This window comes from Rhinopithecus roxellana, chromosome 10 (assembly GCF_007565055.1).
Source record: "Rhinopithecus roxellana isolate Shanxi Qingling chromosome 10, ASM756505v1, whole genome shotgun sequence".
In the NCBI taxonomy this organism is placed as follows: Eukaryota; Metazoa; Chordata; class Mammalia; order Primates; family Cercopithecidae; genus Rhinopithecus; species Rhinopithecus roxellana.
The window spans coordinates 96,675,434-96,691,170 of NC_044558.1; the positions used below are offsets into that span (position 1 = coordinate 96,675,434).

General features: G+C 46.1%; 1 protein-coding gene across 2 annotated transcripts in view; it reads right to left on the bottom strand.

The window, feature by feature from the left end:
* Positions 1 to 15,737, bottom strand: part of ACACB (acetyl-CoA carboxylase beta) — a 161,501-nt gene that overhangs the window by 10,421 nt on the left and 135,343 nt on the right. For both annotated transcript variants that reach the window (XM_030939193.1, XM_010360453.2), the window contains 8 exons: positions 13,427 to 13,549; positions 12,735 to 13,004; positions 11,171 to 11,268; positions 8,763 to 8,883; positions 6,427 to 6,537; positions 5,401 to 5,544; positions 4,211 to 4,331; positions 2,302 to 2,398 (listed from right to left, as the gene is read on the bottom strand). In XM_030939193.1, coding sequence (XP_030795053.1) covers positions 2,302 to 2,398; positions 4,211 to 4,331; positions 5,401 to 5,544; positions 6,427 to 6,537; positions 8,763 to 8,883; positions 11,171 to 11,268; positions 12,735 to 13,004; positions 13,427 to 13,549 — 1,085 coding nt within the window. The remainder of the gene's footprint in view (positions 1 to 2,301; positions 2,399 to 4,210; positions 4,332 to 5,400; positions 5,545 to 6,426; positions 6,538 to 8,762; positions 8,884 to 11,170; positions 11,269 to 12,734; positions 13,005 to 13,426; positions 13,550 to 15,737) is intronic.

Here is a 15,737-nt window from a genome sequence, read left to right on the forward strand (position 1 = left end):
CTGGATAGCATAGTGAGACCCTGTATCTGCAAAAAATAAAAAAATTGGCTAGGTGTGGCGGTGCACACCTGTGGTCCCAGCTACTTGGGAGGCTGAGGTGGGAGGATTGCTTGAGCCCAGGAGGTCAAGGCTGCAGTGAGCAGTGATTATGCCTCTGCACTCCAGCCTGGGTGACAGAGCAAGACCCAGTCTCAAAATAATACTAATAATAATGAAACTAAAGAATCACATGTGGCCAGCAGCTACTACACTGGACAGCATAGGTCTAGACATCAAGTTGCACTTGGGAAGGGCTGAGCGATGCTGAGAGACTCAGCTCAGGGGATGCCATTACATCAGTTACTTGCTACTGAACTGTGCATCACTACATGGTTCTCATTTACCCTACAAGGCAGGGGTTGGGGAGAGCAGTCTTCAAAGTGTTTTCACATGGAAGGTGGAATGGATTTTTTTTTTTTTGCTTTGTTTTTAAAAATATAATATAATTTATTTTATTTTATTTTATTTATTTTGAAGATGGAGTCTCGCTCTGTCACCCAGGCTGGAATGCAATGGTGCAATCTCAGCTCACTGCAACCTCCGCCTCCTGGGTTCAAACAATTCTGCTTCAGCCTTCCGAGTAGCTGGAATTACAGGCGCATACCACCACACCTGGCTAATTTTTGTATTTTTAGTAGAGACAGGATTTCACCATGTTGTCCAGGCTGGTCTAAACTCCTGACCTCAAGTGATCCACCTGCCTCGGCCTCCCAAAGTGCTGGGATTACAGGGGTGAGCCACTATTCATGCTAGAAAGATAGGAAAACAAACGTTCAAAAAAAAAAAAAAAAAAAAAAAACTTGAGTCACCCCACATTACCATACTGTTAGCATTTTCATCTATTTCCTTCTAGTCTTTTTTTTCTAAACAGTTAGAAGTTCAACATATTTCAGAGACTTTTGGATACTGATGTCTTTTTCACTTGGCATCACAGAATGAGCAATTTCTTCCCTTAACATTAAATATTATGAGGAGCTCAAGCAATCCTCCCGCCTTGGTTTCCTGAGTAGCTGGCACTAGAGGCGTGTGCGACCACAATCACCTAATTTTAAAATATTTTTTGTAGAGATGGGGTCTTGCTATGTTGCTCAGGCTGGTGTCAAACCCTTGAGCTCAAGTGATTCTCCTGCGTTGGTCTCCTGAAGTGCTGGGATTACAGGCATGTGAGCCACTGTGCCCAGCTGTACTTTATTCATTCATTCATTCATTCATTTATCGAGACAGAGTCTCCCTCTGTCACCCAGGCTGGAGTGCAGTGATGTGATCTAGGCATGCTGCAACTTCCGCCTCCTGGGTTCAAGTGATTCTCCTGCCTCAGCCTCCTGAGTCGCTGAGATTAAAGGCACCTGCCACCATGCCCAGCTAATTTTTGTATTTTAAGTAGAGATGGGGTTTCGCCATGTTGGCCAGGCTGGTCTTGAACTCCTGACCTCAGGTGATCTGCCCGCCTCAGCCTCAAAGTGTTGGGATTGCAGGCGTGAGCCACTGCACCCAGCCCTGGATGTACTTTAGTATTTATTGCCTAAGATGTAAATGACAGCAGCCATTCCCACTTATGGAGTATGTAGGACATTTTAAGTGTTTCACCTATGTTACTGCATCTAATCATCACAATAATCCTTTGGGGTAGAATTATTATCCCTATTTTACAGATGTGGAGGACCAGAGAGGGTGAGTGATGGAGATGGGGCTTGGCCTCAGGTCCAGCACAGAGCCTGGACTTACAGCTGCGACATCGTACCAGGAACCTGAGTGGTAAATGATGAGGATGCAGCTCTGGGCTCACTACAAGAAGGAACTTTCAGGCAGGTGGAGCTGTCCAAAGAGATGGAGGCTACAAGGCTGAAGGGTGAGCTGCCCAGCTCGGAAAGCATGCAAGCATTTCAGCCTCCCACCAACACTGACATACAACAGGGCTCCTGTCCATGGCTCCCCTACAGTGGAATGCAGAGTGCCAGTGTCTGTGAAGTTTTCTGAGGACAGCACACAAGGCCACCTTCTGACGCCCAGTGGAGTTGTTAGCCCTCGTGGCCTGGGGCCTGATTTCCGGCAGGGGTCCCAGGCCTCAGGAGGAGGTTGGCTGAGATACTTTCTAAGGGCACACATAGACACTCCAGAAACCATCCCCCAAATTGGTTTCTTCTTTTAGAAAATCCTGAGGCCCAGAAGCAAATTGCCCCTGGAGGTCTGTGGTCTCACACCTGGGGGTCCCAATGCCTGGTGAGCCAGACATGGGCAGCCTGCTCCCGTCTTCATGATTACCTTGCTCGTCCTGTCACCACGGTCTGCGCCCAGGGTGCCATGATTTCCTTGAAACTGCCATGGTCAAAGAATCCACTCTGCCACGTTCCCTTCAGAGCTGTAGGCAGAAGGGCAGAAGCCCAGGCTGGAGGGCCAGGTGGCTGGGGCCCCCCAGGACACGCCTGGCTGAGTAAAATCTCCCTAAGGACAGCCTGGCTTTAACCTCATAGCCCCGATACCCGTTTCTACCTACAACCACACAGGTCCCAACTCCTTTCCCCGCTTCCCAAAACACCTCAAAAGACAAACAAGGCTGCAATAAATATACCAAGTCAAGAATTCAGTCCACACGGAATATCTGACTACCATCGACAACCAGCCAATTCCAAACACGCTGAGATTCTAATCACAGCCTCTGCCCTCTCTTCCTAAGATGCAGAGAGTGGACAGACACCTCCGGAAGGCAGGATTTCAGGAACGGACCACCTGCCCCAAAAAGCTCATCCCTCACCTGCTAGCTGCTGGCTGCAGCTTAACAACCACTTAATTGAGAAAAAAGTTTCAATTTCCCAGAGAGAGACAGAGAGAGAATATGATGATGTCAACCACAGCCATCGGTGGGAAGCAAACGATGACTTAAATCCATGCAACAGCATAAATGGCTGTGGCTCTGACCAGGAGGCACAGCCAGAGTGGGAGGCGTCTCAGGCGTGGGACGCCCGGTACCCAGGCACGCAACAGCCCAACTTTAGCATCTGCTGAGGACTGGCCTGACAGTGAGAAGCGGAACATTTTTTAATTGAGATGAGCAGCCCCCTCAGTGTTTACTGGCCAGAAAGCCCAAGAGAAATGAAAAGAGAGAGAAGGAAGCCACAGGGCTCCTTGCACTGGTCGGAGTCTAGCACACTCCCGAGGGTCACCTCTCCTGCATCGCACGGCCGAGGAACAGCCAAGTCTAAAGGTAGCAGCATGTGAAATTCTAGATTTGGGATATAGTGACAGGAGCAGCTCGGCTTTCCTGTTGTGTTCTGGTTGCTCAGAATGAAATAATATACCTCCAAGAGAGAAACTCATCCCTTTCAGAGAAAAGGAGGGAATGTGTATACGCAAAAATGTGTGTGCATGTGCATGTGTGTTCACGTGTCCAGGTGTGTGTGTGTGTGTGTCTGTGTGTGTAGGTATAGAAGAGGCCAAATTGGCCAGGCATGGTGGCTCATGTCTGTAATTCCAGCACTTTGGGAGGCTGAGGTAGGCAGATCACTTGAGGTCAAGAGTTCAAGACCAGCCTGGCCAACATGGTGAAACTCCGTCTCTACTAAAAATACAAAAATTAGCTGGGTGTGGTGGCAGGCACCTGTAATCCCAGCTACTCAGTAGACTGAGGCAGGAGAATCACTTGAACCCAGGAGGCAGAGATTGCAGTGAGCCAAGATCATGCCACTGCACTCCAGCCCGGGCGGCAGAGCAACACTGTCTCAAAAAAAAAAAAAAAAAAAAAGAAGAGACCAAATTACCTATCCTGTGTAAACTCACAGAGTTCCTTTGTAAGAGAGAACGAAAGAGAGAAAGATGGAGTCTTCTCTTTGAAACTCTGATGTTTCAGCACTGAATTTTCTACTGATGAGACAGTGGGGCAGTTAGAGACCACGGAGCATGGAGCATCAGGGGAGGGAGACCATGACCACCATTGTACCCCACCTCCATCTATTAGCTCCAGAAATTGGAGGCTGTTTCCACCCCTTCTGGGTCCATGACTGAGGAAAAGCCTGGAATAAAATCTCCATTTCTCCACTCTCCCTGCATTTGATTTCAGGTGTACCTCTCTGGGATATGAGAACAAATATCAAGCCTTCTACCTAAGTGCTCCTTTGTCTCAAGCCCTAGAAAGAAACCCAAGACGAGGTCCTAGGCAAAATACTTTAGAACTTACTTGGGTGAGGCCTTCCTGCAAGCATCCACCGGGGGTCGTAGGGAGCTCTGGATGGGAGGAATTCAATTTCTCTGTCAATGGGGTCAGTGGGTGTGATGATAGGGACAGGGCTGTGATTATCCTAAAAAAGAAAGCCAAGTCTCTGACTCAGTCTGTGGTGCTTGTCAGTAATGCCTCTGATCAGCACTTTGCTCCTCTGACTATGATTATGCCTGGTTATGCAGCAATATCCCCTCCCTAGGGCTCCTGAAGCCACTGCTCTGATTGGAAAATGCCAGATAAGGACTGGCTATCCCATGGATTCTTCTGAAATCTAGTTTATGAACTCCTGAGTGTGCTTCCTGGTTCACATGGCATCACTGATGCTGGGAAGTTAAAGAAACACAGGAAAGGGTTGCTACTGTTATATATGGTCAGATAGGAGGAAAAACATCTTAAAAGAAAGAAAAAGAGAAAAAGAGATTGGTTGCAGAGAGTGGTAACAGATGGCATGCAGATGGGGAAAAGGCGCACTTGGGAATACAAACTGACATTTGTGACTTGGGGTTCTTGGTAGAAGATCTGGAATGACCTGAACTCTGGAAACCCAACCTCTCAGAAATGATTATAATGAAGAAAGACAACCTCACTCATTTGTAAGGAATGTTACAGTTAACCAAGAACTGTGCCTACTATTGTCCCCTTCTTACTTTGGTGAGGACCTATCCAATGCTGTGCTCTAAATATCACTTCACTTAATCATCATGATAACACCATGAGTTAGGTGCTATTATTATTCCCGTTTCACAGATGAGGAAACAGGCTCGGAAAAACTTAGGGACCCTCCCAGTGTCTTATAGCTACTGAGGAGGAATCCAGGAATCAAATCCAGCGTGATTGTAAAGCTTGAAGACTCAGTATTGTCCAGTGCTGCCTCTTGTCAAGAGGCAATACTACGTCTTTCTAAAGGATCAACAGATAGCATCCTTACAATGGCATTAGTGCCACCAAAAGAGCAAAGGACAGCTAGTACAGGGCTAGGCGTCAGAGAGAGAAGAAAGAAGGAGTAAGAAAAATCAACCCCAGCCACATGTGTAGTGCTTCCTGCTCCCCAGCCTCCCATACCACCCAGGAGGTGACAGGGACACAATTAGCCCGTGAGCTTGATGATAGAGTCTTCCAGGCTCTAAGCTGCAGGGGGAGTACTGCACCTTTGGCATATAGGACAGCCACTCCAGAATGGTATAAACCCCCTCAAAGTCATCTGGCACGGTGATGTGGGAAACGCCATTGTAATGCATGATCTGAACGCCACCCAGCTGGTTGTTGGATGTGTAGACCTCTCTTCCCAGGACCTGCTTTGACACAACATGGTTAGCAACGTCCTGCATGGCACAGGGCTCTACTACCTGTTTGGAAATCATCTCAGCACTTCTCAATCCTGGCTACACATTAGAATCACCCAGTGGATTTCAAAAATCCTGATGCTCAAGCTACATTCCGACCAATTATATCAGAATCTATGAGGCTGGGACTCAGGCATCAGTTTTTGTGTTTTGTTTGTTTTTTAGTTTCTAGGTAATTCCAACATGAAGCCCAATTTGAGAACCCGTGATGCTGCTGACTGCTACCTTGACCATCTCCAAAGCAAAACCCTAGCTAGAGTTTCTGATTCAGCAGGTCTGCAGCAGGGCTTGAGGATTTGCATTTCTAAAAAGTTCCCAGCTGATGCTGATGCTGATACTGTTGGTTCAAGAACCAGACTTGGAGACTTGGGTTGGGATTTGAGCAGACATTAAGTATAAAGACTTCAACATGGAAAATGTTTTAATACAGTGACAACAGTAGAATACAAAACTGTGTATCCACTATAAATTAGCCACATAAAGACAGAAGATGGGAGGGAGCTATACCAGAATGAGAGAAGCTGCAAAATTACTCTTCTGGGGGGTCCTTTTCTAATTTTCTGCAATGCGTTATGGAAATTTCTTTGCTTTAATAATTTCTTTTGAAATATCAGTAATACAGGGAGTTAGATCCACCAGAATAGCCTAAAACTATTTTTTTTTCTCATAAGGAGCCCAGATAACTGCAAATAGGAAAAAAAAGAGTTCTTGTATCAGTAGGAATGAAACTGGTTTCATATTGAGAAAAATCCCCGACCAGAGACCAACGGGAATGTTAAAATGACTCCTGGCCCCCAAGAATCCACTCCGCACAGGCCCCTTTTTCGTCACCTTGTTGAGAGCACTTGCTCCCATGAGGATGATGTGGGAGTTCTCCACCTGGATCACTCGCTGGCCCAGCCTCACCAAGTAGGCCCCGATCCCAAGGGCTCGGCAGGTCACCTGTGGAGAGAGGACGCCTTCTGAATTCTGGAGAGTGGCGAGGGACCCAGCCCCCACAGCAGGGAAGAGTCCAGGAACCTGCTGGGCCCAAATGGAAGTTATGTTTTGACCAACGGCAACCCAATTTGAAGCCAAACCTCAGTAGAGGCAAAAGCCTATTCTTGAGGCCACTTTATTGAGCTTGGATTCCTATATGGAAATAACACAGTTAACAAAGACAGCCGTAAAGACAAGCAGCAGACACTGAACATTTCAGATCTTAAGAGGCTTGTGTGTAGCTCTTCTGAGCTTGGGCATTCATGGGCCATTGCAGCCTCTTAACAACCAAAAGGACACCTAGGAGTGCATGTAAAAACTAGTGAAATTCAAATAAGGTCTGTACTGAGTTAACAATATTGTGCTAATGTCAATTTCCTGGTTTTGATAATGTACTAGGGTTATGTGAGTGCCATGGGGGAAGCGGGGTGAAGGGTGCTTGGAAATTCTCTGTACTATCTTATAACTTGTGGTGGGTCCTAAATGACTTCAAAGTAAAAAGACTGTACATATAAGCTAGAAAACAAGCCCAAGGAAGATGCTCATGACCAACATTTACCACCTTGGAAACTCAAGAGTCAACATTGCATGTAAAAAGAAGGCCTTCCAAGGCAGTTTATCATTAAAGAGCACTATTACTCCTGCTGCTGCTGCTGCTGCTGCTGCTGCTGCTGCTGCTGCTGCTAGAGTAGGTAGGTAGGCAGACATGAGCAGGGCAGGAGAGGAAGGCAACCATCAGGTGATAGTTAGGCAGTTGTTAAAGTGTCTCTCTAAAATAACAATTGGTCACAGCTGGCTCCAGGGATAGGCAGGCTCCTGATAGATGAAAACACCTGAAGCCAGTGATCAGCAGCTTCCCAATCAGATCTCGGTTGCTGGGCAGGTGGGCTCAAGCGTGGCAGAGTTTATCTGCTACGTGACCTGCTTCTAGGAACACTTGACTGGTAAGGGAAGAATGCCTCCAGTGAGCATGCACACAACTTCAGTAAACACACTGTGCATGCGGCCCCTCCTAAGTGCTGGCAGGCCACTTGCATGCAGACAGTCCACCCCAAGGGAAGAAACACAAACCCTAGAATCATGCCAACGCATAAAAACCCAAAAGGGTCCGATGAGGCACTGAATCTCTCAAGTTGCCTTGCTTGGCTCTCTTCCGAGTGTACTTCATTTCGTTCTTGCTCTAAAACTTTTTAATAAACTTTCACTCCTGCTGAGAAACTTGCCTCGGTCTCTTACTCTGCCTTAGACCCATACAGATTCACCACCACAAACACCACCACCACCACCGCCGCCACCACTACTGCTACTATAGCTAGTACTAGAATTACTACTAGTACTACTACTACTACTACAGCACTACCATAGTACTACAGTAGTACTACTACTAGAAACAGAAAACATTTTTGGAAAGACCATGGGGATGGGATGGGGACTACTCCTTATATGCCAGTTAAAGTCAGATAAAAGTTCTTCTAAACATTCAATACCTTTAAAGTAAGATGAGATTGGACCCTGATTCAAACAAATCACTAGAAAAGGGCATTTTGAGACAACTGTTAAACCACACTGGGTTCCAGTGATATTGCTGATTCTGTTGGATGTAATATTTGTATTTCAGTTATGTTTTTAAAAAGCAGGGGAAGAGGGTGGGAGTCCTTATCTGTTAAAGATCTACCCTTACACTTTGGGAGGCCGAGACGGGCAGATCACGAGGTCGGGAGATCGAGACCATCCTGGCTAACATGGTGAAACCCCGTCGCCACTAAAAAATGCAAAAAACTAGCGGGGCAAGGTGGCGAGCGCCTGTAGTCCCAGCTACTCAGGAGGTTGAGGCAGGAGAATGGCAGAAACCCGGGAGGTGGAGCTTGCAGTGAGCTGAGATCCGGCCACTGCACTCCAGCCTGGGCGACTGAGCAAGACTCCATCTCAAAAAAAAAAAAAAAAAAAAATCTACCCTTAAGTATTTGTGGATGAAAAGACATGATGAGGGCTGGCTTTAAAATACTCTAAAACAGGGTGCAGGGGATGGGGGTGAGACTGAGGAAATAGCAGTGGGGTGTCATGTGGTAAATGTAGGAGGTATGTGATGGGCACATGGAGTTTATTACTGATTCTCTCTAATTTTGTGACTATTTTAAAGTTTCTATAATGGAAAGCTGAAAAGTAAGAGAAAATAGAAGAGGACTCACCAAGCTAATGGTGACGATCTCTTCGTAAGCCAGAGAGGACTCCCCAGCAATCATGCCTGAGCCCCTCAGATTCTCCACGCCCAAGCCATCATCCTTTCCGATGATATCCGTGATCATGTATCTTCAAAAGCAAACACAGGTTAAAGGCTGGGCTCTAGCCCAGAAAAATCCAAGGTGGATGCATTTTCCAAGGAGGGACTGACTGGGCAGCAAGGTGAGAGATTGGAAGCAGACAAAGCATCCAGAGGCAAAATGAAATTGGCATCTAGGACCCTCACAATGGGTGCTGAGATTTCTAAAAGGGCAAGTATGGAATCAACAATCATCACCCTGCTCTGTAATCCCAGCACTTTGGGAGATCGAGGTGGGCAGATTGCTTAAGGTCAGGAATTTGAGACCAGCCTGACCAATATGGCGAAACCCCATCTCTACGAAAAATACAAAAGTTAGCTGGACGTGGTGGCACACACCTGTAATCCCAGCTACTTGGGAAGCTGCGGGAGAAGAATAACTTGAACCTGGGAAGTGGAGGTTGCAGTGAGCCAAAATTGCACCACTGCACTCCAGCCTGGGTGACAGAGCAAGATTCTTTCTCAAATAAATAAATAAATCATTCATCACCCTGCTCCCATCTGTGAACGGAAAATAAAAACTAGGACCACGATTCACAGTGCCAAAAGGAACAATTTAAGCTGAAGCTGAGTCGTGCAAGCTGCCTTTCCTTTCGTTCCTTCTGTAAGCAGATAGATACAGATAAAAGGTGAAATATCTCCACAGGTAGTTCCTCTATGTCCACCTTATCTTATAGAAAGTGCTGACTTACTGAGCGCAAGAATACATAACTGACTTTCCCTGCCTGCGCTTTTTCTCTTGCAACATGTGATTACCAGAACTTCCCTCTTTCCCCTCCAGGCTGCTTTTCTCCTTTAAATACTGAAGGCCTCCAAATCACCTTTGAAGAAAGGCACAGGCCACAGATGGTTTCTATGGTTCCGTGTTCTTTGCTTCTGGATGTGTCCTTAACCTTAGCAAAATAAACTCAATTGATTGAGACCTGTCTCAGATACTTTTTGGTTTATACAAAAAAAAGATGTCTGCTTGAGCAAAGGCCGTCTCCGTGAAATGTCACCCTCTGCCCATATTCCTCCAATGGTCTCAGAGAGATGCGGGTACACAGAGGAAGCCTGTTCACAATCAATCAATCAAAGATTTCAGGGCCACATAATAAGCATGAGAAACACTGTCCAGCTAGCCTCTGTTAGAGATTCACAATGCACTTTAGCATGTGTGATGGTTAATATTGTCAACTTTAGGATGCAAAGTATTGTTTCTGGGTGTGTCTGTGAGGGTGTTGCTAGAGGAGATTAACATTTGAGTCAGTGGACTGGCAGAGGAAGACCCACCCTCAGTGTGGGTGGACACCATCCAATCATCCAGCTGCCAGCGCGGCTAGAAAAAGCAGGCAAAAGAAGGTGGAGTAAGCTGCCTTGCTGAGTTTTCTGGCTTTCATCTTTCTCACACTCTGGATGCTTCCTGCCCTCAAACATCACACTCCAGGTTCTTCAGTCTTTGGACTCTTGGACTTACGCCAGTGGTTTGCCAGGGGCCCTCGGGCCTTTGGCCACTGAAGGCTGCACTGTTGGCTTCCCCACTTTTGAGGCTTTTAGACTCAGACCGAGCCACTACTGGCTTCCTTGCTCCTCAGCTTGCAGACAGCCTATCATGGGACTTTACCTTATGATCGTGTGAGTCAATTCTCCTTAATAAAGTCCCTTTCATTTATATACATATATCCTACTAGTTCCGTCCCTCTGGAGAACGCTAATACAGCATGCTACAGGTACTGAGAAGGCCTGCAATAAAGATGTTTATGAGATCTCATTTAACCCAGTGTTTCCCAAACTCATCTGACTATGGAATTTCCCCCCAACTTATCACTAACATTGCAAAAAAATCCAGTCTGGGAAATCCTGAATCAGTTAATGCCACTAAGAAAAACATAACTTATGCTGGAAAAGATAGTAGCCTCTGAATGCTCTCAAAGAACAGACCTCTCTCTGTCCCACCCATACCTTCCCAGTTTGCCAAGTCACCGCTACATCAGTTTGATCATAAAAAGTGAGCCTAGTAGATAAAAAGTTCCTAGTAGATTCATGAGAATCCAATCTCATTCTCCCTGCATGAAGTGCTATTTTTGTGAAAGGAGTCACTCATCTTAGAATGACAAGGATGGATTCACTTTGGAGAGTATAACAAATGTTTAAGGCATCAGTGCCCCCAACAGGCATTGGTTCCCATCATACAAACACCACCACCCTGCTGGAAAACATCGCCACGAGCCCCGAGGAAAGAAGACAGCTGAAATTAACCACAAGCAAAATTAAGGAGCTACCTGATAAGTTATTTACCTGGATTCTCCTCCTTCCTCGATGTGTTTACAGTGGACAGAGTTCAGGGAGCTGATTCTGGTGTAGTCTTGGGGAGTCAGGTACAGGTATTTAAATCCCTTAAAAAATATTTTAGTGAGGCTATGAATCCAGTTCCCTGCACTGAAAGCCACTGTTTTGTTTTTTTTTTAATGTGAACATTGTAGGGATGGATGTTAATAACATGTTAGTAACATGTCAATGACACACTAATACATCTCATGTAAATACCATATTAATAACATCCATAAACTGAAGTTCTGCTTTGAGCTAAGCTCTCCTCTAAGGACCATCTCATTTTTATTTCTTATTGCCAGCACCCCAACATGAAATTTTAATTTTCAAGATACACTGTTTATCCACTGTTTACATACTCTGTATATGTATATATGTTAACAAATATTTTATTGCCACCCCAAAAATTATTTTTCTGTCTTCTTGGGGGTAGTGGGCAATACCACCCCCAGAGAAAGCATGCTCTGAATGGAAAGGATGACTGTCCCCTGTCGTTTCACATCTCAGAATGCATGTGTTTCCCCCATTCATCTTGCCTTTGATGGCAGCTGGTATCTATACAACTCCCCGAAGATTTTTTTTTTTTTTTTTTTTTTTTGAGACAGAGTCTCGCTCTGTTGCCCAGGCTGGAGTGCAGTGGCCGGATCTCAGCTCACTGCAAGCTCCGCCTCCCGGGTTCACGCCATTCTCCTGCCTCAGCCTCCCGAGTCGCTGGGACTACAGGCGCCCGCCACCTCGCCCGACTAGTTTTTTGTTTTTAGTAGAGACGGGGTTTCACAGTGTTAGCCAGGATGGTCTCGATCTCCTGACCTCGTGATCCGCCTGTCTTGGCCTCCAAAGTGCTGGGATTACAGGCTTGAGCCACCGCGCCCGGCCAGATTTTTTTTTAATTGAGGTGGGGGGTCTCACTCAGTTGCCCAGTCTGGAGTGCAGTGGTATGATGATCACAGCTTGGTGCAGCCTTGAACTCCTGGGCTCCAAGTGATCCTCCCACCTCAACTTCCCAAGTAGCTGGGGCTGACTACGGGCATGCACTATCACGCTCACCTAGTTTTTAAATCAGTAGAGACGAAGTCTGGCTATGCTGCCTACGTTACCTAGGTTGGTCATGAATTCCTGGCTTCAAGCTATCCTCCCACCCAAGCCTCCTGGGTTGTTGGGATGACAGGTGTGAGCCATAATTCTAAGAACACTATGAGGCCAGGGATTTGACACAATCACCTCTGCATCCTCAGTGTGCACTGCATTCAGGAGCACACAGCATATATCAGCTCAGGGTTTATAGACTTCTTTCATTATTCCCGTAAGGAGCCTTTGTATATCTTTTTTTTTCTAATCACCATTCCCACCCCCCCTCACAGTGAAATGTTAATATCACTGATACACTGTACGCCTGTTTATACACCACATGTATATCTGTGCTTTATACATAAGTGAGATTTTTTTCACCTCTTGCAGGTGCTAGCACTCCCATTGAAAATACAGTAGCAGCTGAGCAGAATCACCCCGCCCCGCCAGCTTCACGACGTACTTTGTGGGGGTCTTCTGGGTCCACCCAAGCCACGTGGAACATGTGTTTGATCTCCTCTGCCATGCCAATACGGGCGCCACTGTTGGCTGCCACGTAGATTTTGGGAATGCCCAGTGCCCGGGCCATCTCGGATGCCCGCAGGTACAGAAGGTCCTCCCCAGGGCCAAAGGATCCAATGCGAAAGGTGATATCGTTGCCGATGACAATCATGTCCCGTCCTTCCGGGTACTCCTGGGTCTTAAACCTCATTTTGAAGGCCACCATGCCCACCTGGCAAGGGGATGAATGCACAAGGAAAATGAGTTTGTTTCTCTGGGGGAAAACTTTTTATTTTATTTTATTTATTATTATTATTTTTGATACAGGGTCTTGCTCTGTTGCCCAGGCCAGAGTGCAGTGGTGCAATCATAGCTCATTACAGCCTCAACCTTCTGGGCTTAAGCAATCACCCCTGCCTGTCTCTCGAGTAGCTGAGACTATAGGTGTGCACCACCACACCTAGCTAATTTTTAAATTTTATGTAGAGACAAGTTCTCATCATGTAGCCCAGGCTGGTCTTGAACTTCTGACCTCAAGTGATGCACCCACCTTGGCCTCCCAAAGTACTGGGATTACAGGTATGAGTTACTGCACCTGGCCCAAAAATATTTTTAAGGGGGCGACTCCAGCCAGGGGCTAGGCTCTGCTGTTACCTCATTTCCACCAGGAAGTCGGTTCATCTCCACCAGCTGGCCCTGAGAGTCCAACACTAATTCAGTGTATGTCAGGATGTCTTTGGGATACTTGTCTGGGGAGCCCCACAGTTTAAAGAGAGCCTGGGGAGAGAGGAGGAAAGAGAAAAAGCTTGAAGTCATCAGTAGGGAGGAACTGTCTTTCCCAGATGGAGATGATGTGTCATGATTCTCGGGTGAATTTTGTAGTTCACTCTCTCTTTTCAAATCATGAAATATTTAAAGCACCCATCCAGTGGCTCTGTCAAATCTTGATTTTTCCATAGTTGTTTAAGGTATTTGAAAGAAAGACGAGAGATGCGACTGAAGCCCCAGCTCATTCTTCCTCCCACCTCCAACCCACAGGTGACCATTCCCTTGACTTCAGTGCCTACCAGTCCTATGCATGCTTTTCATCTATTTTCCTTCATCCTGTATGCATACATTGCAAACACACAGTATTATTTTGCACTGCAAACTTTAAATAAATGGTACCACACTGGACACATCCTTCTGCGAATTACTCTTTTTTTTTCCCACTTTTATTGCCCAGGCTAGAGTGCAGTGGCGCGATCTCGGCTCACCGCAACCTCCACCTCCTGGATTCAAGTGATTCTCCCGCTACTCCTCCTGAGTTAGCTGGGATTACAGGGATGCACCACTGCGCCCAGCTAATTTTGTATTTTTAGTAGAGATGGGATTTCTCCATGTTGGTTAGGCTGGTCTCGAACTCACAGCCTCAGGTGATCCACCCACCATGCCCTCCCAAAGTGCTGGGATTACAGGTGTGAGCTACCACGCCCAGCTGCAAAATTACTTTTTCTACTCCTCTTTGAGAGATTTATCCATATTGATAAATTTAACTCTGGTCTGCTGTTCAGTTTTCCATTCTCTCTCTTTCTCTCTCTCTCTGTATATATGGAGATACAGATACAGACACAGACAGACAGCCGGGCGCGGTGGTTCACGCCTGTAATCCAAACACTTCAGGAGGACGAGGCGAGCAGATCACCTGAGGCCAGGAGTTTAAGACCAGCCTGGCCAACATAGTGAAACCCTGTCTCCACTATAAATTAAAAAATTAGCCAGGCACGGTGGTGCACACCTGTAATCCCAGCTACTCCAGAGGCTGAGACAGAAGAATCGCTTGAACCCTGGAGGTGGAGTTTGCAATGAGCCAAGATCTTGCCCTCCACTCCAGCGTGGGTGACAGAGCAAGGCTCTGTCTCAAAAAAAAAAAAAAAAGATAGATAGATGTGCACACACACACACACACACACGTGCATACACCTGGGAGTGGAATTGTGGAATTTCTGGGACACAGGGAATGTGAGCTTCAACTTCACTGATACTATTGCTCCCAATGTTGTTGTATCCCTTCACAAGCACAGCAAGAACGTATAAGGACTCTTCTGCTCCATATATTCTACAGCATTTGGTCTTGTCAAGTTTTTTTGAGGGTCTTGTTGTGTCACCCAAGCTGGAGTGCAGTGGTGTAGTCATGGCTACACCTCACTGCAGCCTCAAACTCCCAGGCTCAAGTGATCCTCCCATCTCAACCTCAGTAGCTGAGACTACAGGCATGTGCCACCACACCAGACTATTTTTTAAATTTTTTGTAGAGACGGGGCTTTGCCATGTTGCCCAGGCTGGTCTCGAACTCCTGAGCTCAAGCAATCTGCCCACCTCAACCTCCCAAAGTGCTGGGATTACAGGTGTGAGCCACCACACTGGCATGTACAATTTTTTAATGTTTACTCAACTGCTGTGTGTGAAACCATATTGTGGTATTAACCTGTACTTCACTGATTATTAGTGAGGTGAGTGCCTTTTAATATGTTTATTAACCATGTGGGTTTCTTTTTGGCAAGCTTTCTGTTTATAACCCCTACCCCTATTTTGTATGGTTTTGCTTTCTTTCCTCATTGATTTATAAGCGTTCTATAGATGAGCTACTTCTAATCCCCTTCTGATCATAAGGCACCGAAATGTATTCTCCCAATCTGGGACTTCTCTTTCCTCTTTTGCAGAAACAACTTTTAAGTTTTAATGTAAATTTATGGGTCTTTTCCTGTATAGCTTATGCTTTTCACTGACTCCAGGTGGTTTTAATCCTCTTAAAGTTTATTTTTGTTATTGGATGTGGCAGAGATCGAAGTTTATTTTTTCCAATCAGATAAGCAATTTCCCGAAGATCATCCCCTCATTCACAATCTCGCCTCCGCATTCTATCAACATTCTATTTATGAGTGGGCCTGAGTCTAGGCTCCCTGTTCTGTCTAGTTCTGTCACA